The sequence below is a fragment of the Notolepis coatsorum genome, assembly GCF_963971535.1.
Source record: "Notolepis coatsorum genome assembly, contig: SCAFFOLD_1181, whole genome shotgun sequence".
Taxonomy (NCBI): domain Eukaryota; kingdom Metazoa; phylum Chordata; class Actinopteri; order Aulopiformes; family Paralepididae; genus Notolepis; species Notolepis coatsorum.
The window spans coordinates 1-27,917 of NW_028172785.1; the positions used below are offsets into that span (position 1 = coordinate 1).

The following is a 27,917-nucleotide window of genomic DNA, read 5'->3' on the forward strand; positions in this document are numbered from 1 at the left end:
GCGTGTGTCTGTGTGTGCGTGTGTCTGTGCGTGCGTGTGTGCATGTGTGTGTGTGTGTGTGTGTGTGTGTGTGTGTGTGTGTGTGTGTGTGTGTGTGTGTGTGTGTGTGTGTACTCAGTGTATATGCATGTGGTCCTGTGTGCAGAATGTGTGCCTCTGTGGCAGGTGATGCAGCCCAGTAGTGAGCTCCTCTCTGGGTCTTTATCAGTGAGGCCAGTGCTGCCCGCCTGCAGCTGCAGGGAAGGAGCCAGCACAGCTGAAGGTCTGAGCCTGAGACGCAGGAGGTGGGTGTGTGAGGGCAGCTAGGAGAGGTGGCTCCGTCTTCTGCACCCATGGAGAGACGCTGTGTCCTGCAGCCCCAGCAGACACCCTTGCCAGGCTTGTAATTACATTTGGGGAATAAAAGCACAGAGGGAGAAGGGGATTTAAATGGTTTGTGTCGGCTGGAGGCTCAGCCAAGTTCTCTCTCTCTCTCTCTCTCTCTCTCTCTCTCTCTCTCTCTCTCTCTCTCTCTCTCTCTCTCTCTCTCTCTCTCTCTCTCTCTCTCTCTCTCTTTCTCTCTCTCCCATCTATCTCCCTCTCTCACTCTCCATCTCTCTCTCCCTCTCTCTCTATCTCTCTCTCTCTCCCCCCCTATCTCTCTCTGTCTATCTCTCCCATCTATCTATCTCTCACTATCCCCTCTCTCTCTCCCCCCTCTCTCTCTCTCTCTCTCTCTCTCTCTCTATCTGTCTATCTCTCTCTTTCTCTATCTCTCTATCTCTCTCTCTCTCCCCCCCTCTCTCTCTCTGTCTATCTCTCTCTCACTATCCCTCTCCCTCTCTCTCTCTCCCCTCTCTCTCTATCTGTCTATCTCTCTCTATATCGCTCTCTCTTTATCTCTGTCTATCTCTCCCATCTCTCTATCCCCCTCCCCTCTCTCTCTATCTCTCTCTCCCCCCCTATCTCTCTCTATCTCTCTCTCCCCCCATCTCTCTCTCCTCTCTCTCTCTCTCTCTCTCTCTCTCTCTCTCCCCTCTCTCTCTATCTGTCTATCTCTCTCTATATCTCTCTCTCTTTATCTCTGTCTATCTCTCCCATCTCTCTATCCCCCTCCCTCTCTCCCCCCCTATCTCTCTCTATCCCTCTCTCTATCTCTCTCTCCCCCCTATCTCTCTCTCCTCCCTCTCTCTCTCTCTCCCGGGTAACCATGGAGCTGGGACTCTCAGGTGACAGCTATAGTCCTGACCAGTGATGCTGGATCCTCTCACTCAGACATGGTCACATGGTCACATGACTGTGGATCTAACCAGAGACTGTGTTGAGGCCCTTCCGTTCCACCCGCTCCAGAGGCTTAAGTAAGAAAGTAGATCTGACCACACGCAGGGTGACTACCCTCTGTAGTACATCTTTAAAAGCCAGAGTACAGAGACCTATTCCACTCTATTTCGGCACACTAACCTCCAATTCACCCCCCCTTCGACCTGCGGGCTGCTAGCGAGCTGATTGAAGTGGGACTTGGAGAACCCGGGGAGAATAGAGGAGGCGCGGTTGTGTTCCGCTGCTCCTCACGCCTGGTCACCCAGTGGCTCCTCCTCCACGCCTGGTCACCCAGTGGCTCCTCCTCCACGCCTGGACACCCAGTGGCTCCTCCTCCGACGCCTGGTCACCCAGTGGCTCCTCCTCCACGCCTGGTCACCCAGTGGCTCCTCCTCCACGCCTGGACACCCAGTGGCTCCTCCTCCACGCCTGGTCACCCAGTGGCTCCTCCTCCACGCCTGGTCACCCAGTGGCTCCTCCTCCACGCCTGGTCACCCCGTGGCTCCTCCTCCACGCCTGGTCACAGAGTGGCTCCTCCTCCACGCCTGGTCACAGAGTGGCTCCTCCTCCACGCCTGGTCACCCAGTGGCTCCTCCTCCACGCCTGGTCACAGAGTGGCTCCTCCTCCACGCCTGGTCACAGAGTGGCTCCTCCTCCACGCCTGGTCACCCAGTGGCTCCTCCTCCACGCCTGGTCACGCTGGATAAAGTGCTTTCTTAGGTATCACAGGAGAGACCGGCAGAGGGAGACGGGGACGGATGAAAAAACAGACTCAACCGTAGAAGAAGACACCAGCGCGGTGCCCAGAGAGGGTGTGTTGTTTAGACCAGCGCCTCTGTAAACCACAGGTACTACCCCCCGCTAGAACTCTTCTCTCCTGCGTCTCCCCTGCTCTGTCTCCCTATATAGTCGAAGGGCAACTTGTTTGCAGCAAAGGCAGCATTAAAACAATCAACAATAAAAAGTAAATAGACACATTTGAGAATAAATAGAATATAAAAACATCACAGTGGATAAGTGCACTTAAAAGAACAAACCAATTGAAGGCAGCCATGCATCTCTCCCTGTTTCAGATCAATCTGATTTAGTCTAAACCAATTAGGCGTGAGTATGGTACCTTGCTGTTGCAGATGGATTGGAGAGGAGCTGCGTGAGAGCCTTGTTCTTTTGTTTCAGAGAGAGCTGCTTAGCTGGTGAGAGTGGCTGTATATGTGGCTTGTCATTCCTCATTCCTCTCACATTGTTGCTCTGCAGCTCCGGCCAGCTCATATTGATCTGGGTCCTATGACCTGACCTGTGTCTCTCTCATCTTCCCTCTGCTCTGCTCTCTCCTCTTCTATCTTTGCTTCCTTTCCTCATTTCTTTTCAGACCCCCTCCCCTCCCGTCCCCTCCCCCTCCCCCTCCCCCTCCCCTCCCCCTCCCCTCCCCTCCCCTCCCCCTCCCCTCCCCCTCTCCTCTCATCACCTCTCCTCCCATCTCCTCTCGTCTCCTCTTCTCTCCTCTTTCCTCTCCCCTCCCTCCTCTTCTCCTCTTCTCTTATCTTCTCTTCTCTCCTCCTCTCCTCTCCTCCTCATACAATCCATGCTGTCAAAGCCAGCTAAATGCTTTGGGGATGTACTGTGCAGTGCTGCATGTCAGGCTTGATTTGTCCAGCGGTGCGGGCTGACAGGGAGCGCCTCCCATCCCTGTGCTTCTAAAAACGCCCTTGGAATAACCCTGGTGTCCAGTGTCCTTGGACTGACTGCCTGGCTTCATGCTTTCAGATGCAAGTGAGGCCTCTCTATGCGTGGCTATATTAGAGCTTGTCCGCAGACACAGCAGCATGCAGCCATAACAGCCACTAATTAGCTTTTAATGGATGGATGTCGTTAAATGACATTGTGTCATCAACTGCTGCACCCCCTTCATCTACACAGTAACCTTACTGCTCTCTCTCTCTCTCTCTCTGTAACACACTGTATCTCTCTCTCGCTCTCTCTCTCTCTCTCTCTCTCTCTCTCTCTCTCTCTCTCTCTCTCTCTCTCTCTCTCTCAGGGTTGAGGCCTGGTTGGAGGGTTTGGATAAGCGTACTGCTTGCCGACCACATTTGTCAATGTCACTCCTACTGCTTCTAACCCCTATCAATGTTTAAGCGAGGAGTTACATCCCGTCTGTGTGATATCCTTAACCCTTCTGTCACCACAAGGTCCCACCAGGATTGTCTCACTGCACCAGCAGATATCACACAGAATATATCCCCAAAGAGCTTCAACGTCCCTATTCACAGTGCAGCAGTCTAGCCTTTAGCTGAACTTCCTTCTCACCCGGACTTTAGATATATATCTGTGTGTGTGTGTGGTGTGTGCATGTGTGTGTGTGTGCGTGTGCGTGTGTGTGTGTGCGTGCGTGTGTGTGTGTGTGTGTGTGTGTGCGCGTGCCAATAAGCAGGAGGGTTGTGTTTGCTTCTGAACAATGCTGACATCCTGTCTCAAAGAACTGGCCTTGGCCCTGGATCTGAGGTGGTGGGGTAGAGCAAAGTGGGATCCCTGGAAAAAGCCCTTCTTATCAAACATATGCTGACTGTAATATCTGTCATTTATTTTAAATGGAAGAAACAAAGAAATAAGGTAAAAACCTACTGCCACCAGCTTTTGACCAGTTCACAGCTTTTGACCAGTTCACAGCCTTTAACTAGTTCACAGCCCCTTTAACCAGTTCACAGCCTTTAACCAGTTCACAGCCCCTTTAACCAGTTCACAGCCCCTTTAACCAGTTCACAGCCCCTTTAACCAGTTGACAGCTTTTGACCAGTTCACAGCCTTTAACCAGTGCACAGCCTTTAACCAGTTCACAGCCTTTAACCAGTTCACAGCTTTTAACCAGTTCACAGCCCCTTTAACCAGTTCACAGCCTTTAACCAGTTCACAGCCTTTAACCAGTTCACAGCCCCTTTAACCAGTTCACAGCCTTTAACCAGTTCACAGCCTTTAACCAGTTCACAGCCTTTAACCAGTTCACAGCTTTTAACCAGTTCACAGCCCCTTTAACCAGTTCACAGCCTTTAACCAGTTCACAGCCTTTAACCAGTTCACAGCCCCTTTAACCAGTTCACAGCTTTTAACCAGTTCACAGCCCCTTTAACCAGTTCACAGCTTTTAACCAGTTCACAGCCCCTTTAACCAGTTCACAGCCTTTAACCAGTTCACAGCCCTTTTAACCAGTTCACAGCCTTTAACCAGTTCACAGCCCCTTTAACCAGTTCACAGCCCCTTTAACCAGTTCACAGCATTTAACCAGTTCACAGCCCCTTTAACCAGTTCACAGCCTTTAACCAGTTCACAGCCTTTAACCAGTTCACATCCTTTAACCAGTTCACAGCCTTTAACCAGTTCACAGCCTTTAACCAGTTCACAGCTTTTAACCAGTTCACACCCTTTAACCAGTTCACAGCCTTTAACCAGTTCACAGCCTTTAACCAGTTCACAGCCCCTTTAACCAGTTCACAGCCTTTAACCAGTTCACAGCCTTTAACCAGTTCACAGCCTTTAACCAGTTCACAGCCTTTAACCAGTTCACAGCCCCTTTAACCAGTTCACAGCCCCTTTAACCAGTTCACAGCCTTTAACCAGTTCACAGCCCCTTTAACCAGTTCACAGCCTTTAACCAGTTCACAGCCTTTAACCAGTTCACAGCCTTTAACCAGTTCACAGCCTTTAACCAGTTCACAGCCTTTAACCAGTTCACAGCCCCTTTAACCAGTTCACAGCCTTTAACCAGTTCACATCCTTTAACCAGTTCACAGCTTTTAAACCAGTTCACAGCTTTTAACCAGTTCACAGCCTTTAACCAGTTCACAGCCTTTAACCAGTTCACAGCCTTTAACCAGTTCACAGCCCCTTTAACCAGTTCACAGCCCCTTTAACCAGTTCACAGCCTTTAACCAGTTCACATCCTTTAACCAGTTCACAGCCTTTAACCAGTTCACAGCCTTTAACCAGTTCACAGCCTTTAACCAGTTCACAGCCTTTAACCAGTTCACAGCCCCTTTAACCAGTTCACAGCCCCTTTAACCAGTTCACAGCCCCTTTAACCAGTTCACAGCCTTTAACCAGTTCACAGCCTTTAACCAGTTCACATCCTTTAACCAGTTCACAGCCTTTAACTAGTTCACATCCTTTAACCAGTTCACAGCATTTAACCAGTTCACAGCCTTTAACCAGTTCACAGCTTTTAACCAGTTCACAGCCTTTAACCAGTTCACAGCCTTTAACCAGTTCACAGCCCCTTTAACCAGTTCACAGCCTTTAACCAGTTCACAGCATTTAACCAGTTCACAGCCTTTAACCAGTTCACAGCTTTTAACCAGTTCACAGCCTTTAACCAGTTCACAGCCTTTAACCAGTTCACAGCCTTTAACCAGTTCACAGCATTTAACCAGTTCACAGCCTTTAACCAGTTCACAGCTTTTAACCAGTTCACAGCCTTTAACCAGTTCACAGCCTTTAACCAGTTCACAGCCCCTTTAACCAGTTCACAGCCTTTAACCAGTTCACAGCCCCTTTAACCAGTTCACAGCCTTTAACCAGTTCACAGCCTTTAACCAGTTCACAGCCTTTAACCAGCTCACAGCTTTTAACCAGTTCACAGCCTTTAACCAGCTCACAGCCCCTTTAACCAGTTCACAGCCTTTAACCAGTTCACAGCCTTTAACCAGTTCACAGCCCCTTTAACCAGTTCACAGCCTTTAACCAGTTCACAGCCTTTAACCAGTTCACAGCCTTTAACCAGTTCACATCCTTTAACCAGTTCACAGCCTTTAACTAGTTCACATCCTTTAACCAGTTCACAGCATTTAACCAGTTCACAGCCTTTAACCAGTTCACAGCTTTTAACCAGTTCACAGCCTTTAACCAGTTCACAGCCTTTAACCAGTTCACAGCCCCTTTAACTAGTTCACATCCTTTAACCAGTTCACAGCATTTAACCAGTTCACAGCCTTTAACCAGTTCACAGCTTTTAACTAGTTCACAGCCCCTTTAACCAGTTCACAGCCCCTTTAACCAGTTCACAGCCCCTTTAACCAGTTCACAGCCTTTAACCAGTTCACAGCCTTTAACCAGTTCACAGCCCCTTTAACCAGTTCACATCCTTTAACCAGTTCACAGCCCCTTTAACCAGTTCACAGCCCCTTTAACCAGTTCACATCCTTTAACCAGTTCACAGCCTTTAACCAGTTCACAGCCTTTAACCAGTTCACAGCCTTTAACCAGTTCACAGCCTTTAACCAGTTCACAGCCTTTAACCAGTTCACAGCCTTTAACCAGTTCACAGCCTTTAACCAGTTCACAGCCTTTAACCAGTTCACAGCCCCTTTAACCAGTTCACAGCCTTTAACCAGTTCACAGCCCCTTTAACCAGTTCACAGCCTTTAACCAGTTCACAGCCCCTTTAACCAGTTCACAGCCCCTTTAACCAGTTCACAGCCTTTAACCAGTTCACAGCCTTTAACCAGTTCACAGCCTTTAACCAGTTCACAGCCTTTAACCAGTTCACAGCCTTTAACCAGTTCACAGCCTTTAACCAGTTCACAGCCTTTAACCAGTTCACAGCCTTTAACCAGTTCACAGCCTTTAACCAGTTCACAGCCTTTAACCAGTTCACAGCCTTTAACCAGTTCACAGCCCCTTTAACCAGTTCACAGCCTTTAACCAGTTCACAGCCCCTTTAACCAGTTCACATCCTTTAACCAGTTCACAGCCCCTTTAACCAGTTCACAGCCTTTAACCAGTTCACAGCTTTTAACCAGTTCACAGCCTTTAACCAGTTCACAGCCTTTAACCAGTTCACATCCTTTAACCAGTTCACAGCCTTTAACCAGTTCACAGCCTTTAACCAGTTCACAGCCTTTAACCAGCTCACAGCTTTTAACCAGTTCACAGCCTTTAACCAGTTCACAGCCTTTAACCAGTTCACAGCCTTTAACCAGTTCACAGCCTTTAACCAGTTCACAGCCTTTAACCAGTTCACAGCCCCTTTAACCAGTTCACAGCTTTTAACCAGTTCACAGCCCCTTTAACTAGTTCACAGCCTTTAACCAGTTCACAGCCTTTAACCAGTTCACAGCTTTTAACCAGTTCACAGCCTTTAACCAGTTCACAGCCTTTAACCAGTTCACAGCCTTTAACCAGTTCACAGCCCCTTTAACCAGTTCACAGCCCCTTTAACTAGTTCACAGCCTTTAACTAGTTCACAGCCTTTAACCAGTTCACAGCCTTTAACCAGTTCACAGCCTTTAACCAGTTCACAGCCTTTAACCAGTTCACAGCCTTTAACCAGTTCACAGCCTTTAACCAGTTCACAGCCCCTTTAACTAGTTCACAGCCTTTAACTAGTTCACAGCCTTTAACCAGTTCACAGCCTTTAACCAGTTCACAGCTTTTAACCAGTTCACAGCCTTTAACCAGTTCACAGCCTTTAACCAGTTCACAGCCTTTAACCAGCTCACAGCTTTTAACCAGTTCACAGCCTTTAACCAGTTCACAGCCTTTAACCAGTTCACAGCCCCTTTAACCAGTTCACAGCTTTTAACCAGTTCACAGCCCCTTTAACTAGTTCACAGCCTTTAACCAGTTCACAGCCTTTAACCAGTTCACAGCTTTTAACCAGTTCACAGCCCCTTTAACTAGTTCACAGCCTTTAACTAGTTCACAGCCTTTAACCAGTTCACAGCCCCTTTAACCAGTTCACAGCCCCTTTAACCAGTTCACAGCCTTTAACCAGTTCACAGCCTTTAACCAGTTCACAGCCTTTAACCAGTTCACAGCCCCTTTAACCAGTTCACAGCCCCTTTAACCAGTTCACAGCCTTTAACCAGTTCACAGCCCCTTTAACCAGTTCACAGCCTTTAACCAGTTCACATCCTTTAACCAGTTCACAGCCTTTAACCAGTTCACAGCCTTTAACCAGTTCACAGCCCCTTTAACCAGTTCACAGCCCCTTTAACCAGTTCACAGCCTTTAACCAGTTCACAGCCCCTTTAACCAGTTCAAAGCCCCTTTAACCAGTTCACAGCTTTTAACCAGTTCACAGCCCCTTTAACCAGTTCACAGCCTTTATCCAGTTCACAGCCTTTAACTAGTTCACAGCCCCTTTAACCAGTTCACAGCCCCTTTAACCAGTTCACAGCCTTTAACCAGTTCACAGCCTTTAACCAGTTCACAGCTTTTAACCAGTTCACAGCCTTTAACCAGTTCACAGCCCCTTTAACCAGTTCACAGCCCCTTTAACCAGTTCACAGCCCCTTTAACCAGTTCACAGCCCCTTTAACCAGTTCACAGCCCCTTTAACCAGTTCACAGCCTTTAACCAGTTCACAGCCCCTTTAACCAGTTCACAGCCCCTTTAACCAGTTCACAGCCTTTAACCAGTTCACAGCCCCTTTAACCAGTTCACAGCCCCTTTAACCAGTTCACAGCCTTTAACCAGTTCACAGCCTTTATCCAGTTCACAGCCTTTAACCAGTTCACAGCCTTTAACCAGTTCACAGCCTTTAACCAGTTCACAGCCCCTTTAACCAGTTCACAGCCTTTAACCAGTTCACAGCCTTTAACCAGTTCACAGCTTTTAACCAGTTCACAGCCCCTTTAACCAGTTCACAGCCTTTAACCAGTTCACAGCTTTTAACCAGTTCACAGCCCCTTTAACCAGTTCACAGCCTTTAACCAGTTCACAGCTTTTAACCAGTTCACAGCCCCTTTAACCAGTTCACATCCTTTAACCAGCTCACAGCCCCTTTAACTAGTTCACAGCCTTTAACCAGTTCACATCCTTTAACCAGTTCACAGCCTTTAACCAGTTCACAGCCCCTTTAACCAGTTCACATCCTTTAACCAGTTCACAGCCTTTAACCAGTTCACAGCCTTTAACCAGTTCACAGCCCCTTTAACCAGTTCACAGCCTTTAACCAGTTCACAGCCTTTAACCAGTTCACAGCCTTTAACCAGCTCACAGCTTTTAACCAGTTCACAGCCTTTAACCAGCTCACAGCCCCTTTAACCAGTTCACAGCCCCTTTAACCAGTTCACAGCCCCTTTAACCAGTTCACAGCCTTTAACCAGTTCACAGCCTTTAACCAGTTCACAGCCTTTAACCAGTTCACAGCCCCTTTAACCAGTTCACAGCCTTTAACCAGTTCACAGCCTTTAACCAGTTCACAGCCTTTAACCAGTTCACAGCCTTTAACTAGTTCACAGCCTTTAACCAGTTCACAGCCTTTAACCAGTTCACAGCCTTTAACCAGTTCACATCCTTTAACCAGTTCACAGCCTTTAACCAGTTCACAGCCCCTTTAACCAGTTCACATCCTTTAACCAGTTCACAGCCTTTAACCAGTTCACAGCCTTTAACCAGTTCACAGCCCCTTTAACCAGTTCACAGCCTTTAACCAGTTCACAGCCTTTAACCAGCTCACAGCTTTTAACCAGTTCACAGCCTTTAACCAGCTCACAGCCCCTTTAACCAGTTCACAGCCCCTTTAACCAGTTCACAGCCCCTTTAACCAGTTCACAGCCTTTAACCAGCTCACAGCTTTTAACCAGTTCACAGCCCCTTTAACCAGTTCACAGCCTTTAACCAGTTCACAGCCCCTTTAACTAGTTCACAGCCTTTAACCAGTTCACATCCTTTAACCAGTTCACAGCCTTTAACCAGCTCACAGCTTTTAACCAGTTCACAGCCCCTTTAACCAGTTCACAGCCTTTAACCAGTTCACAGCTTTTAACCAGTTCACAGCCCCTTTAACCAGTTCACAGCCCCTTTAACCAGTTCACAGCCTTTAACCAGTTCACAGCTTTTAACCAGTTCACAGCCTTTAACCAGTTCACAGCCTTTAACCAGTTCACAGCTTTTAACCAGTTCACAGCCTTTAACCAGTTCACAGCTTTTAACCAGTTCACAGCCTTTAACCAGTTCACAGCTTTTAACCAGTTCACAGCCCCTTTAACCAGTTCACAGCCTTTAACCAGTTCACAGCCTTTAACCAGTTCACAGCCTTTAACCAGTTCACATCCTTTAACCAGTTCACAGCCTTTAACCAGTTCACAGCCTTTAACCAGTTCACATCCCCTTTAACCAGTTCACAGCCCCTTTAACCAGTTCACAGCCTTTAACCAGTTCACAGCCCCTTTAACCAGTTCACAGCCTTTAACCAGTTCACATCCTTTAACCAGTTCACAGCCTTTAACCAGTTCACAGCCCCTTTAACCAGTTCACATCCTTTAACCAGTTCACAGCCCCTTTAACCAGTTCACATCCTTTAACCAGTTCACATCCTTTAACCAGTTCACAGCCTTTAACCAGTTCACAGCCTTTAACCAGTTCACAGCCCCTTTAACCAGTTCACAGCTTTTAACCAGTTCACATCCTTTAACCAGTTCACATCCTTTAACCAGTTCACAGCCTTTAACCAGTTCACAGCCTTTAACCAGTTCACAGCCCCTTTAACCAGTTCACAGCTTTTAACCAGTTCACAGCCTTTAACCAGTTCACAGCCTTTAACCAGTTCACAGCCCCTTTAACCAGTTCACAGCCCCTTTAACCAGTTCACAGCCCCTTTAACCAGTTCACAGCCTTTAACCAGTTCACAGCCCCTTTAACCAGTTCACAGCCTTTAACCAGTTCACAGCCTTTAACCAGTTCACAGCTTTTAACCAGTTCACAGCTTTTAACCAGTTCACAGCCTTTAACCAGTTCACAGCCCCTTTAACCAGTTCACAGCCTTTAACCAGTTCACAGCCCCTTTAACCAGTTCACAGCCTTTAACCAGTTCACAGCTTTTAACCAGTTCACAGCCTTTAACCAGTTCACAGCTTTTAACCAGTTCACAGCCTTTAACCAGTTCACAGCCCCTTTAACCAGTTCACAGCTTTTAACCAGTTCACAGCCCCTTTAACTAGTTCACAGCCTTTAACCAGTTCACAGCCTTTAACCAGTTCACATCCTTTAACCAGTTCACAGCCTTTAACCAGTTCACAGCCTTTAACCAGTTCACAGCCTTTAACCAGTTCACAGCCTTTAACCAGTTCACAGCCTTTAACCAGTTCACATCCTTTAACCAGTTCACAGCCTTTAACCAGTTCACAGCCCCTTTAACCAGTTCACAGCCTTTAACCAGTTCACAGCTTTTAACCAGTTCACAGCCCCTTTAACCAGTTCACAGCCTTTAACCAGTTCACAGCTTTTAACCAGTTCACAGCCTTTAACCAGTTCACAGCTTTTAACCAGTTCACAGCCTTTAACCAGTTCACAGCCCCTTTAACCAGTTGACAGCTTTTAACCAGTTCACAGCCTTTAACCAGTTCACAGCCTTTAACCAGTTCACAGCCTTTAACCAGTTCACAGCCCCTTTAACCAGTTCACAGCCCCTTTAACCAGTTCACATCCTTTAACCAGTTCACAGCCTTTAACCAGTTCACAGCCTTTAACCAGTTCACAGCCTTTAACCAGTTCACAGCCCCTTTAACCAGTTCACAGCCCCTTTAACCAGTTCACAGCCCCTTTAACCAGTTCACAGCCTTTAACCAGTTCACAGCCCCTTTAACCAGTTCACAGCCCCTTTAACCAGTTCACAGCCCCTTTAACCAGTTCACAGCCTTTAACCAGTTCACAGCCCCTTTAACCAGTTCACATCCTTTAACCAGTTCACAGCCTTTAACCAGTTCACAGCCTTTAACCAGTTCACAGCCTTTAACCAGTTCACAGCCCCTTTAACCAGTTCACAGCCCCTTTAACCAGTTCACAGCCTTTATCCAGTTCACAGCCTTTAACCAGTTCACAGCCTTTAACCAGTTCACACCCTTTAACCAGTTCACAGCCTTTAACCAGTTCACAGCCTTTAACCAGTTCACAGCCCCTTTAACCAGTTCACAGCCCCTTTAACCAGTTCACAGCCCCTTTAACCAGTTCACAGCCTTTAACCAGTTCACAGCCCCTTTAACCAGTTCACAGCCTTTAACTAGTTCACAGCCCCTTTAACCAGTTCACAGCCTTTAACCAGTTCACAGCCCCTTTAACTAGTTCACAGCCCCTTTAACCAGTTCACAGCCTTTAACCAGTTCACAGCCCCTTTAACCAGTTCACAGCCCCTTTAACTAGTTCACAGCCCCTTTAACCAGTTCACATCCTTTAACCAGTTCACATCCTTTAACCAGTTCACATCCTTTAACCAGTTCACATCCTTTAACCAGTTCACATCCTTTAACCAGTTCACAGCCTTTAACAAGTTCACAGCCTTTAACCAGTTCACAGCCTTTAACCAGTTCACAGCCTTTAACCAGCTCACAGCAGCAACAGCAGAATGTCTGTCTCTCTGAGGAGTAAAGTCTTGTTTATTCATTAATACAGTGTGAAATCAGCTTGATGGAAACCAGCAGTTTTGCTATGTTTCAAATGGGGGGGGGGGGGGGGGGGGGGGTCTTCATGGGACCCTTTTGACCTAAAATTGAGGTCACCAAGGTTGGGAATGTTCCGGGGGAGCATAGGGGAAGGGGAGGCGGAGTCTCAGCTCAGTTAGCATGCTGCCCTGCCTCCCCCTCCTCCTCCCTCAGCACTTGGCCCTTTCTATATAAACCTCCTCCTTGTTTTGTCTAGCAGATTGTCAGAGAGAGAGGGAGAGAGAGAGAGAGAGAGAGAGAGAGAGAGAGAGAGAGAGAGAGAGAGAGAGAGCCTTGAAATATCAAACCCTGCACCACTTGAAGGGCACAGTCAAATTTTCCACCAACACCAATGGAGACTCACAGAGGCAATTTCACTCTTCCCTCTCACATTTCTTCCTCTCCACTGCTTGTCGGCTGTCGCCACACACACACACACACACACACACACACACACACACACACACACACACACACACACACACACACACACACACACACACACACACACACACACACACACACACACACACACACACACAGGCACAGCACACACAAACACACACTCACAAAAATATAGGTCTGTTGGAGGCATGCACACGCAAAAACCCACACATATACACTTACGTGCACACACTCAAGATGTGCACATAGTACACACACACACACACACACACACACACACACACACACACACACACACACACACATACTGTACATGCACACAATGGAATCTGCTGATCCCTGGGACACATTTGGTATATGTATTATTTTATGCCTCTCTGTAAGGATTTATGAGTGAGTGTATGTACACACACACACACACACACACACACACACACACACACACACACACACACACACACACACACACTAGCGTTGATGATCTAATTGTGATTATTTTGACTGATATTGCAATTGCAATATGATTCGCGATATTAGAGGGAATGATCATCTTTGTGTCATTCTTATTTTCATTGAAACACATATACAAATTATGATAGTGTGATTTCTGTGGGAATCTAATAATCTATACCAACTAGAATACAATTTGTAGCCAGGGACATCTCTGCAGCACCACAATAATTCATTTAGAATGGTATTTTGATACACATTCTGCCTTTAACAAATACTGCACCTCTTTGGATATTGCACCAGTCCATATTGCGATTTCAATAACATTTTGATTCATTGTTCAGCCCTAACACACACACACACACACACACGCATGCACGCACGCGCTCACACACACACACACACACACACACACACACACACACACGCATGCACGCACGCGCTCACACACACACACACACACACACACACACACACACACACACACACACACACACACACACACACACACACACACACACACACACACACACACACACACACTAAGGGAATCTACAATGCCTCTGGGACACATAATGGTATGTTTATGTATTACAGTACTTTGTGCTCGTCTGTGTGTGGATGTATGAGTGAATATATGCTGAGTCTGAGTGGTTTGACCACAAATTATCTACTATTTGCCTGGCTGGCACCAGTGCACACAGTCAGTGTACCACAGCTCAGAAGAATAAATGCTCTTTTTCAATAGACCCGGCATGTATTGTAGCAAGTCGCTGCTTGTGTGACCACTACATCATGCTGCATGTGCGTGCGTGCGTGCGTGTGTGTGTATGTGTGTTCAAGCACGCATATGTGCACTCAAGCATGTGTGCATTGGTGATGGTGTGTGTCCGCTTGAATACCAGACAGTATGATAGACAGTGGAGCAGCAGTCACGAGTGCCTTCGCCCATAGCTTGACCTTTAGTTACAAGCATCTCTTTGTGAGTGTGTGAATTAACTAAATGAATTAACACGCTACCAGACCTCTGGCTCCGTGTCTCTGCCTGCTGGATGTCACACAGGTGAAACAAGCGGTCTCTGATCAGACTGCTGCTTCAGATCTTTGGGCATGGTTGCTTTTTTATAAAAATGGGTTATCAGTCATCATTTACTTATCTCTCATGTGTTTGTCCAGTTTGTTAAACATTTCGCTGCGTCGTCCTCCGGAACATAAAAACAACCGTTCTGTGAATAGTCCCACAGTACCTGAGAATAATTCACAGTACCATCACATGGCATTGACTTTACAGACGAGATTACAGACGAGGCCGAACGATGCCTATGAAAATCATAACAATAGTGATGCTGGTTGTCATTTATTTGCTACAGTATAGTAGCGGCTGTCTGGAGGGAAATGCAAAAGCGGTTTGTCCTTTTATTCACTGGATGCCAAGCTGCTGAGCTTAGCCTGGCCTGTGCTGTGTTTATCAGCCACTGTCAACCACAATACCCCCTGGATTCTCCCACTGAATGCTGTACACCTCTCTGTGTGTGTGTGTGTGTGTGTGTGTGTGTGTGTGTGTGTGTGTGTGTGTGTGTGTGTCGGTGTGTGTGTGTGTGTGTGTGTGTGTGTGTGTGTGTGTGTGTGTGTGTGTGTGTGCGTGCGTGTGTGTGTGTGTGTGTGTCGGTGTGTGTGTGTGTGTGTGTGTGTGTGTGTAAGAGAGCAGTCAGGCACAGCTGTATGTGCCCTCGCTTGGAAGAGTGCAGCATTTGCCTGCTTACAAAAGCAGAAGGTTTTGATATGGTGGAGAGGCAGTCATTTGCCTGATCTAATGGTGACTCCCTGGGGAACCATGTCTGTGTGCAAACACCAGGAGAGGAGAGAGAAGGGAGTATTATATCCATAAGGGAGAGGAGAGAGAATGGAGTATATATACCCATAAAATCCTCCACCACCCCTCCCTTCCCCTCCCTCTACCCTCCCCCGGTTCTCTCTCATGCACACAAGTGCATAGCGTACACACACACACACACACACACACACACACACACACACACACACACACACACACACACACACACACACACACACACACACACACACACACACACACACACACACACACACACACACACACACACACACACACACACACACACTCTGTACCCTTGACTGGCTGCACCCTCCTTGTTTATTACAGATGAAATGTTTCTCTTTTTTGGTTGTTGAAAATCATCTCTGCAGGTGAATTCAGATCTGAAGTCATCCTCCCCCTCCGGGATGTCTCCAGTATACTCTCCTATAATCCTTCAAACATACCTTCATTAGCATGTTATCTGTCCCTCTCTGCCCCCCTTCCCCCTCCAGCCGGCCCCTGCTCCCCCTGGTGTGTGGTTGTGTTCTCTGCCAGGCGGCTCTGCTGCTGAAGCCCAGCTTGTTACATTGGTGCATGGTCTTCCTCACCTCCATTTGCATTGCCTTTTAATTAGACAGCTGTGTGTGTGTGTGTGTGTGTGTGTGTGTGTGTGTGTGTGTGTGTGTGTGTATGTGTGTGTGTGTGTGTGTGTGTGTGTGTGTGTGTGTGTGTGTGTGTGTGTGTGTGTGTGTGTGTGTGTGTGTGTGTGTGTGTGTGTGTGGTTGTTTTTGTTTTAATGTTCTGTCATTATCGTTTTTTTGTCGTATTTCTGTGTTTGGATCATTCTTTGTCCTATTTCTTTGTTTGGGTTTGTTTTGTAAAAAAATAAAAATATCTATAAGCACAAAATGGTTTAGTTCATTAGCCTTCATTAGCCTAACGACATTTGAGAATACATAAAATAAGAGGCTTGGTGATTTTCATTCAAAACTGATATCCCTTTTTGAATACAGTGTGTAGGAAGTTGAAAGACAAACTAGGCAAGCTGGCAGTGTCCTTGTTACTTAAAACACATGGTGACATTTGCTTTTCACTCAATGTCATAATGCCCCTCTGCACTCACTTTGTGGTGGCCATGTTGTTTGGCTCCTATCCCATTAAGGTTCATTACATTAGTGACACTAAATGGGGCATGTGAACACAACGCACTGATATATATTCTTTTGCCATGTACAGATCAATGTCTAATTACTGTGAAAGTACATGCTAATATAATATTGCTTACCACAGTAATTAAACGTATACATCAAAATGTGTGCAGTTGTGCATGTCTCTGCATTGCTGCCAGCGATGTGTGTGGGCCTACATTGTGCTGCTATCTGTGTGGGATCAGAGACAGAGGTGTTGCCACCTCCATGGTAATGGAAGCCGATCTACGTCCTGTTGCCTCTGCTCTCTCTCCCATATAATCCCATTAGCAGCACACTGGAGCACCGCCTGCCCTGCCCTCCTACAGGCTACAGTCTCTGGGACAAGAGGGCAAACCATGGGCTCTTTAACACCTCACACCCTGCCAGGAGACACTTCTCTCTCTAGCCCCTTTCGCACATGTTCCAAAAAGTATTTATTTATATTACATATGTGTGCTTCTCACAGTGTTTTAGCCTGTGTGAAATTATGATTACGTGGTTATAATTTGTTAAATAGGTCAGCTTTTGCTCAATAATGCTTTGAAACGGGAGGTTTTTGAAAAGTCAAGATGATATGCTGGCCAGTTTGCCTTGTCTGACTGAGGATGAGAGATATGAAATGCTGTTTGCTCGTCATACAAAGGCCTTTACATAAATGAACAGTTTATGAGTGATACAAACATTTTGGATTGATTGTAAACAATCACAGTTTCACAGTGTCAAATCGGAATACCGTTGACCCTTATTTAATTTCAAACCTTTATTTTAACTCAAACTAAATTGATGTTGCCCTCATTTGCAACAATGTCGAGTTACATGCCAGTTAAATGAATATTTTAAATGATGCTCTTCCGTAGGATGAGGATGTAGGCTACTTGTCCCTTTCTGCATCATGCTCTTGCTCTACCTAGGCGCTACCCCTCGCCTAAACCAAGCTCAGTATTTCCATATGTCCAAACACGTTTGCCATGAAGAATCACATGCTGTTTGCTACATGTGCGAAAGGGCAACTCCAGGCAATGCCCGCACGCGATTCTCTCTGCATTTTCCAGAGTACACACACACACAAAGAGCAACCAAACACCACAAATAAATCCATCTACTGGTTAAATGCATACTATTGCCTTTTTGGTGCCAGGTGATGTAGGTACATGTTAATCAGACGTGAGATTAAGTCAACTGGCACCAAGTCAACTGGCACCAAATCAGCCAATAGCAGATTGCAATAGCAATAGTGTGCATTTAACCATTAGATGGCAGTCTCTCAATGAATGTATGTGTGTTACGGTTGCGGTGCAGGTAAGCAATTGTGAGTCCAGTAGAGGAGGAAATAATACGAGTCGGAGAATGATTGCTCTTTCTTAGTGGTGCCTTTTAATGTAAGAACACAGAGCACAGAGAATCCAGGGAAAGACGCCGGGCGTCAACTTGAGAGCAAGGTAGATACATGAGAATAATCAAGAGCGAGAAGGTCAGCAATATCTCCAGCTCCTTCCACACGATACACGGTCTGAAGCCTCGACAGGGGCAGAGAGAAACAACAATGAATATATAGTCAAACCCCAAACATTCCAATGCGTCAATTAGTGACAGGTAAATGACAGCACAGTGACAGCAACCAGTGGTGACAGAACAAAGAGTGACATATCAGGAATAGGGCGTGACCAACAGTGAGTGCAGATACCAACCACCAGGGGAAATAACTCCAGAATGACAGTGGGGTTCCTAAGACCAGAACCCAGAACGTTAAATATGTGTGGTGTTTAGTTGCTCTTTAAATACTTTATTTGAATATACAGATCATAGTGACACATAAAATAGCCTACATAGGATTGAGATATTTACAGAGGCTCAATATGCTTTTGAGGACATCTTATGGATACAGAAAACATCACTAATGCAAAACTACATCTGCATTTTAAGCCCAGTCTCTAGCGAAGGCTACAGAGCTGAGAGGACAGTGTTAGAAAACCATAATAGTCCAAATAACAGACATAATAATATTGTAATTATACAGTCATGATTACCTGACTCGTTTGTTTTTAAATGCCATTGTTTTCATGTTTTTAACATTATATTGATGGCTAAAATGAAAACAAAGATGGCGCGGGATGCCGCGATAATCAACAAGAATGTAAACAACATCAGTTATGCTCTTGTGATTGGTCAAAGATTGGCAAGGCTTATCTTTGCTTATGTTAAGTTACCATGGAAATTTGTAATGATTACAATATACATTTTCTCAAAGATTAAGTTAAAACATTTACCTTTATTGGTTGTAACAGTATAAGAATCTATACCTCTGTCAATGATTATGAACCTACACAAACGGCTTTACTGTTTTGATCTTCAATGGGGGGAAATCACAGGTGTAATCTCACTCCCTAGGTCTATAGATGAGAGTGGCTTCCATAGTCACACTGGGGTCTATCAATAGAGTATCACATACCTATACCATCTTGCTGACATAAGGTTTCATCAAGTTGATGCCTTAGCCTGTATTCGTGAATCTCAGAGAGATTTCAAACCACTAACATTCATGAGGCGAGGCCTGTCAGTAAACACAGAGGTAAACATCAGAGGTAGTGAGAGAAGCAACGTGAGGACTGCTGATGTCAGAACAGCGGGTGCTTGTTTGTCTCATTTGTGTCTCCTCAGGAGGTGGTACTGGGCCAGTGTTCAGAAGCATAGAGGAGACAGTCTTCTATATTGCCCCGATAGGCTCTAATCCAGCCCTTTATGTTCCCATGGCAACCACAACCATCCCATGAGCAGTGCTAGGACTGTGATGATAGCCTCAGGGCCATGATATACTCATACCTGGAGGATTCAGTCATTACACGCGTAGCTTGTGTAGCGTAAATTTTCTGAGGACGTGCACTCAAGCAATGCTCCAAAGGAAAAAGGCTCCACCCTCTTGTGCACGCAAACGCGTGTTTGAAAACAAGCACACCACGGCCCTTAGTGGTTGGGGCTAGACTACAGCAGTGCTCAAGGGTCCAAAGTCAAACAGACAGCATCTCAAAGGCATATATTCACACAGCTGCAAACAAAGCAAGGCATAAGCACATAACTCAACACAGCAGCAATGCCGTGGGCAGAGAAATTAAACACACACCCAGGGCCCAGAGTTACAGAACTCATACGCATAACCCCAGCCTGGCCATCAAAACCAGCCCTGCATGACATGAGGGGCTAATTATGCTAAGTACAATACATTACCGCTAGCATGTGCTATGAAAACAGCCGTTTCTCTAATGTACCTCAGGATATAAACATACTTAGTAGAGAAGGTTGACAGTAGAGAGCCAGCTAGGAATCCTGAACCACGGTCCTTGTCAGTACAGTGAAATAGAATAGCCTTCCTTGAGCCAAGCATCCGTGATTAACATGTCATCTCATCTCCCCCTCCCTCTCCCTCTCCCTCTCTGCTCCTCTCCCAGGCAGAACTAGTTTACCTCTCATTAGACCCTCTGCGCAAAATGTGTTTGCTGATAAGAGCCAGCGGTTTATCAACAGTTTATAAAGGCCGACGTTAGGATTAATCAAATCAGCACACATCCGGAGAGGGGCTGGACTCTGTAAACACAATCAGATCTGACTCCACATATGGAATGAGAGCAATTGGAGAGAGAGAGAGAGAAAGAGAGGTGGGTAGGAGAGGAAAGATAAGTGAAGAAAATAAATGGAATCAAATTAGAATGAAGTCACTTTTGCAGAAATTCGATATTCTAGGCAATTGTTCATTTTCCGGACTGCATGGTATTTTGTGATTATGGTATAGCTAAAAAGAAAAAGAAAAATAGCAGTGCTGGGAGAGGCTTGGAGTCATAAGTGAGACAGAGACACTAGGTTCTGTGTCTGTCCCTGAGCCTAACAGCCCTGCATCCTCTGTGACAAGCGAGGCTGGCTCCTCATTATCTGGCCATCCTGGCCTCCCTCTGAGGAGAAAATACAGCATCGCTGTCATGGCTGTGGTGACGTCCAGCTCCAGTATACATCCTATCTCCCCCTCTCCCTACTGTTTCCCCTCACCTTGTGTTTTCACCTTTGATCCTGTAGATCCTGTAGATGTCCTCGTGTGTCTCCCACGTGCGTTCATGTCTCCCAGTCAGTCAGTCAGTCAGTCAGTCAGTCAGTCAGTCAGTCAGTCAGTCAGTCAGTCAGTCAGTCAGTCAGTCAGTCAGTCAGTCAGTCAGTGTGTTCCCCTGTACCTGCACGCCTGCTTCTTCAGCCCCCCCCCCCCCTGATTCCTAAGTCTTGATAGAATACATCTTTGGAGACAAATATCTAGTTCTGGGCTATATATTCTGATAGCCCAGGTTGTCCTTAAAAAAAGTATATCACTTAATTTTACTATACAGGTTTGAGGTTTTACATGCAGTATTACACAATTAAACCAGGCAAACCTAAAATATCACAAAATAGCTGCAACCTCTGCGTTTTAAATACGCTCATTGTTGGGTTTCCTCGTCACCTGTCTCCTGTCTACTGCCTGCACTTGGGTCCACATTCCTGCTCAGCTTTTACAGTTGCAGTCTCACTTTAGAGGAGCACTGATCACAAGTAGAGATGGGACCGATCACCCATCTGATCCAAGATCGGTATCGGGTTCTGATATGTCATCTCTCTCTCTCTCCAGTGTGTGTGTGTCTCTCTCTCCAGTGTGTGTGTGTGTATGTATGTCTCTATCTCTTTCCACTGTGTGCGTGCATGTGTGTGTCTCTTTCCAGCATGTGTGTGTATGTCTCTATCTCTTTCCAGTGTGTTTGTGCGTGTGTGTCTCTCTCCAGTGCATGTGTGTGTGTGTGTGTGTGTGTGTGTGTGTGTGTGTGTGTGTGTGTGTGTGTGTGTGTGTGTGTGTGTGTGAGAGTGTGTGTGTGTGTGTGTCTCTCTCCAGTGTGTGCCCCCCCCCCCCCCTTGAGACTAATTAGTAGGTGATGCAGAGAAAAAGGCAAACTTATCCCAATGACTCGTGGCTCAGAGCGTTAAGCAGCAGACTTCCAGTCAAACATTTTCAAAATAAGGGTCATCAAGTCTATTGTAAATAAAAAGTATAAAAGTGAGTATAGAGGTTTTTATCTTTTTTTATATATGACCTTTTATAAAGATGTAGTAAAGTAGGCTAATCCAGCAGTATTCAGCATGGAGGCCTATTACTACCAGGAGTAGGTAGGCTAATCCAGCATTACTCTGCACTACATATATGTTCATTATCAATATAGATCTCTATCTAACTATGGAGGCCTATTACTACCAGTTTGTATTTGAATTCTACTTAACCTACAGTTCAAATAAATAGCTTTTTAATTAATTTAAATGTAATGCAGTTTTTTACAGCCTCATGTAACCTTACAGATGATAATAATAATAATTATTAGTGCTGTCAATAGATAAAACGAATTAATTAACAAATTAATCTCACAATTTTCTGTAATTAATCTAGATTAATCTAGATTAAAAATAGCATTTTTCTACTTAAGACCGAAGCTTGTAACAGATATCATGGAATTAATGTAAAATCAACACAAAGAAAGTATATTTAGATTCAAAGACTATTTTAATAGCTTTCTTTGAATACAGTTTCTCTCCTGTGAAATACAAATGTTCAACAAAACCAGCAACATTGACTCAGCTAGACCGCTTTCTTATATCCGCGGCGCTAACAGAAATAAAAACAACCCAGGCCTATGTTAAAGTGCAGATTGGCTTAGAGGACGATAATGTCTTGTATGAACTACCAGTAATATAAATCATATTAACAACAAAAATGTGTTCCATCTTCGTGTCAGATGATTTCAAAAAGGTGCATGAGTCAATGCAAAAAAAGAAGAAGCAAATATACTGCTGAAAGTTCAGAACGTTGAAGATGTTTCACTCCATAGATTAATCTAGATTAATTTATTTTAATGCTTTAAATAATTTAAATTAATCTCCAAAGTTAAAGCATTAACTTTGACAGCCCTAACAATTATATATAAATATATATATTCTTTTATTTAAATGTACAATATAAATAATACATTTGTTATTAATAGTTATTATTCAAGAAAAAATAGCTCTAGTACCAATATTAGTTCAGTATCCGTATTGGCAGATATCCAAATTCAGGTATCGCTATTGGAACTGGTGCATCTCTAATCACAAGCACAACTCATCTCAGCTGGAGAAAGATTGCTCTTTCTCCTCCTCTCTCTCTCTCCCCTTCCACCAATCCCTCCCTCTGTCTCGCTGTCTCTCTGTCTGTCTGTCTGTCTGTCTGTCTGTCTGTCTGTCTGTCTGTCTGTCTGTCTGTCTGTCTGTCTGTCTGTCTGTCTGTCTGTCTGTCTGTCTGTCTGTCTGTCTGTCTGTCTGTCTGTCTGTCTCTCTCTCTCTCTCTCTCTCTCTCTCTCTCTCTCTCTCTCTCTCTCTCTCTCTCTCTCTCCCTCCTCACTCACTTTCCGACAGACAGAGATGAGGAATCCTCTATGTTTTCTGCTCAGAAAGTGGAAGTTGGAGTCAGAGAGATGGAGCTGAGTGGAGCTTCAAAAGGCACATGTAATTGAGCAGCCCTAGATAGGCTATCTGGGAACATGAAACAGCAACAGTTGTGACAGAGGGTAATTGCCTCCCTGGGCCCGTATAATGCCTTGTCGAGTCTTTAAACTTCAGCAAACTGCTGGAAGTCCTTATGTCGGCAGGTAATTGGTACCAGGCATCAGCAGTCATGTGAAATGAAACAAAGATAGGGTGGCTGTGTGTACAGTGCGCTCTGAGAGAAAGAGTGGATTAAAGATGATGAAAGAACACAGGAGCGTCCACGTGTGTAAGTGTCTTTGCGAGCGCTCTGTTGTATTGATTTTGTCTTGTTTGTCTCGTTTTCATCATACGCCCCTATAGAGCAAAGTGAAAATGTTCCCTGCACCCTCTGTGGGCATATTTCTTCAAATGCATCTATCAGTATTTGTGGAGTTATGGATACATAGTGCAGCATTGCAGCACATAGAGGCCTACTCCATACAATGATGTTGATGTCTCCTCTGAGACACTTACTGCTCACTGAGTTAAATCCTTGAGATACCACATCTAACCAACAGGGGCAGTCATAAACCCTTTCACTGTTTATAAACATGACGATGTTTTGGCTCTGGACGTCTCCAGAGACAGTCTAGATGAAACGGCACGACATACATGAGTTTTTTCCAGGAATAATAGTCTAACCAGGTATACAAGGGCATTAAACACAGAAGATCCTCACCCAATAACTAAATAACATGCCTATTTCACATTTTAAGAGCAAATTCTTTAAGAGCTTTAAGAGCAAATGTTTGCCTACAAGATGACGTTGACGACAAACGGATGTATACAGTCTTACTTGATGTCAGCTGATTGTGTCTGATAACGGCCCGGGCACATACAACGCGCACAAATTTCACGCGCGGGGTTCCTAGCGGGATCGCGCGCCCTGGCCAGACACACCTCCGACGACTATAGCGCGCGGAAGCGCACGGAGGAATGCACATTCAACACTTGAAGAGCATAGACGAGGCTCCCCCGCGCCGCCTCGAATCCAACCAAAGCGGAAAAGATAGCTTGCCCGCGAGGCGCGCTCCCGCTTGCGGCCAGTGTGCACAGTAGAGTCCGTTAACATGGGAGCGGAAGTGAAGCGGCAGCCGCCCGTCCGTCCGTCCGTCCGTGTTCATTCGCGTGCCGTGTGCCCCGGGGGCGTAACATGATACAGATTGCTAGCAATGCAAGGTTTGTATGCAGTGCAGTACTTAATGCAGTGAGTGGGTCATCCATTACTCTAGTTGAGTTTGACTTTCCTGTCATCTAATTAGGTTGAGAACGTCCCCGGTATGAGTGCCCTTGATGGTGACGTTCCTAGGTGTGGAAGGCAAGCAGCGCCACGGCCTTCCTTCTCTGGGGGCGAGTGTCCTTTCTGCTGGCCAGTGTCCAACCCCCGCTCCCAGGCTGGAGGACACAGAGAGAGACCTCAGGAAGGAGATGCTTTATTAGCTGACCCTGTGTGATTAATGGAACATCTGTCCATACAAAGACAGCTGCCCCCAATTCCCAGCTGTTTACCCCTCTGTATAAACAGCTAATAAACCTACAGTGAGTGCGTTATTAGGGGGGGGGGGGGGTCAGGCCTGCTGTACTTTTTCAAACCTGTGTCTCAGTGACTTTCTGTAGTTGTGTTTTTGCAGGTGGACATGGGTGAGAAATGGGACGTTATAAGGAGAACCAGAATGCTCTCCTCTGAGAGAAGTCTTGCCAGTGCTGCTCAGCGAGATGAGAGGAATCAGTCAGTTGGTCTCCCACAGCTCCAATGTAATCCCAAAGCCCCTCTAGCCTCCCCCTGATTAGCTGTGTCTTTGTTCCCTTGGCAGTGGCACGACATGAAGCATGATCGCACTGAGCAAACTGTGCGTTTTAAAACAAGGCCGCTGCTGTGCTGATCTGCACCAGGGGTTATCACCACCCCCCCGCGGCTCACACAGAAACATTCAAAGATTCACTTGGTGCTTGTTGTTTGTTTGGTCTCTGAGCAATATGGCGTTTGAGTTTCGCTGTGTATTTACATTTAAATTTGTTTTAATTTGATGTACTTCTGGGTAAAATAATGATGAAGCGTGGATGGGGGGGGACTGTGATCCAAAAGCAATAAACTTAGTCAATGTTGATAGAATGTGGGTACATTTCACTAATCTGTCATTTGTAAGACATTTTTTATACGCCTGCTATTATTAAGTTGATGTCTTACAACTTGTCTTTCTTTCTCTCTATGTGTGTCTACAGGCAGCCTCCATGGCCCTGAGCAGCCTGGGCCATGTGTACACAGCCATAGGGGACTATCCTAATGCCCTAGCCAGCCACAAGCAGTGTGTCCTGCTGGCCAAGCAGTCCAAGGACCAGCTGTCAGAGGCTAGGGAGCTGGGCAACATGGGGGCTGTTTACATCGCAATGGGAGACTTCGAAAATGCTGTCCAGTGCCACGAGCAGCACCTGGGCATCGCCAAGGCGCTGGAGAACAAGCGTGAAGAGGCGAGAGCCTACAGCAATCTGGGCAGCGCCTACCACTACCACCGTAACTTTGACAAGGCCATGTCCTACCACACTCATGTGCTGGAGCTGGCCCAGGAGCTGGAGGAGCAGTCCATTGAGATGAGAGCCTATGCTGGGTTGGGCCACGCTGCTCGCTGCATGCAGGACCTGGAGAGGGCCAAACAGTACCACGAACAGCAGCTGACCATCGCAGAGGGTCTGAAGGACAGGCCTGCAGAGGGACGGGCTTCCTCTAATCTGGGTACGTAGGAGAACCACTGAAGACTTAAACCTGAGCTATGTTCAGGCAGGTTGAGAAACTAGAGAGACCATCTTGATCCACTTTCTATCTTAACTGAAAGCCCACTTGGAGCATGCATCTAGCGCAGTGACTCTCTCCCTCAGAGATTGCTTCCTGACCCTAGCATATGAGGACAATGTTGAGCTTAGTGTCCAAGGCCTGTACTGTCACAAAACATCCCAGAGTAGGAGTGCTGACCTAGGCTCAGTGACTATAGGAACAATTGTATCCCTAACCTTACTCAAACGGACAGACTGAGAGGCCGATTCTAGATCAGTACTCTTCACTGCATGCGGTACGTCTCTGTTTGACCACATCCTGCAGGATAAGGAAGCACCTGGCTGTTAGAAAGTTAATCTTCCAGATCGTAAGGAAGGGGGACTTGGAGGTAAATGTTTACTGTATGTTTGTTTCAGCGTGGGGACTTACTTAGGTCACTGACCTACAGTCGATCTCAGCTACTTCCTCTCAAGGAGTTGGGCGGGATGAGATGGAAACAGGGGTAGAGAGAGAGAGAGAGGAGAGAGAGAGAGAGAGAGAGAGAGAGAGAGAGAGAGAGAGAGAGAGAGAGAGAGAGAGAGAGAGAGAGAGAGAGAGAGAGAGAGAGAGAGAGAGAGAGAGAGAGAGAGAGAGAGAGAGAGAGAGAGAGAGTGAAGGTACGGACCACATCCCTGTTATGTTATTTTCACTACTATTTCTATGCTCTTGAGGCCTTGAGCCTTTATTCTGAAAACGTGCTATTGTTTTCTCTCCGCTCTCGGCTAATGATAACCTTGCACATTAGCTGTTTACTGTTCTTCCCATTATTCATTCTAACAATGTGGTTATTAAAACTGAATATTGAAACTCTATTGGTTTTACAACATTATTTTGATATATTAAACTATGCAGAGTATGCGCTATATGCAAAACAATTTTAGATGTACTTCAGTCTTGCATTATGTTGTACATACTGACCAGATTATGGAGGTTTTTGATGTGATGAAGTCCATGGCCCGTTTCATACAGTAGCACCAGAGCAGAGAGGAGGACGGGGCTCGTTGGACCAGGGTGATGGACGTGACAGAGTGATGGAGGGCCGACATATAACACACATGATCACTGGGTAAATGAAGCCCATAAAAAAAAGGATATTACATTTTTCATGGGAAATCTCTCCCCACGTTTCCCCCTGCTCTAGTCTGCTCCCCCGCCGGCCCACTGGGACTTAATCAAATTGAGCAAATGAGTCCTGGGCTGTAGATAAATAAAATGAGAGGAGATTAACTAAAAGGATCAGGTGTCATGATTGGAACTTGTAATTATTTTCCCCTTGCAGCCAAAACTTGTTGAAGTGTTGAAGTAAAGCTAGTAGCAAGGTAACCTTGAGTGGGGCCTGCTAATATGATGATGAAAGAGAGCACTGGGATGAGGATGTCCCTATGGATATTCAATACCCAGCGAGGTGTACAACGTGGCCGGTTCAGCTGTATTTTAGCCCGGCTATTATAACCTACGCTGGGTGACTTACGATAGCCATCAAGTCAGTTGTAAACCTGACCCTAATGGACATATAAGAGCCATAATGGTTCCTCTCAGATGAATTATTCCTTTCTCCTAATGTGAGAAAGTGTGCAAGCAGGGAGCAGGGTTAATCAGCCAAGCATAAATTGAAAGACGTCCTTTTGACGCGCCTAATGGTCACACAGCCTGGTTCACTTGGAGCTCTTCAGCGTGAATAGTCAGAGAAATAGGGCCTCCAGCAATGGCAGTTCATGATGCTACAGTACGTGTGAGCCGTATTACAGTGGGCAATGTGTTTCATACAGCACATCCAATCTCGTTTCTATAGTCTGACTGGCATTATGAAAGCCTCACAGTAATGCACAGTCGAGAGCTGCCATTCAGACGTCACTGGCGTAGTGATTGTATAGCATTAGTTGCAACATTACAGTACTTCAGTCTGTGGCAGAGTAATGACAGAGCAGCTGATGTTGTGTTAGAAACCTCTGTCTCTGACT

At 45.9% G+C, this 27,917-nt stretch overlaps 1 protein-coding gene across 1 annotated transcript in view; it reads left to right on the forward strand.

Moving 5' to 3' along the window:
* Positions 1–165: 165 nt before the first annotated feature.
* Positions 166–27,917, forward strand: part of LOC311247976 (uncharacterized protein) — a gene marked incomplete at both ends in the record, with an annotated part of 54,639 nt that continues 26,887 nt past the window's right edge. The window contains 3 exons of the mRNA XM_084338947.1: positions 166–284; positions 1,566–2,007; positions 25,371–25,878. Coding sequence (XP_084195073.1) covers positions 166–284; positions 1,566–2,007; positions 25,371–25,878 — 1,069 coding nt within the window. The remainder of the gene's footprint in view (positions 285–1,565; positions 2,008–25,370; positions 25,879–27,917) is intronic.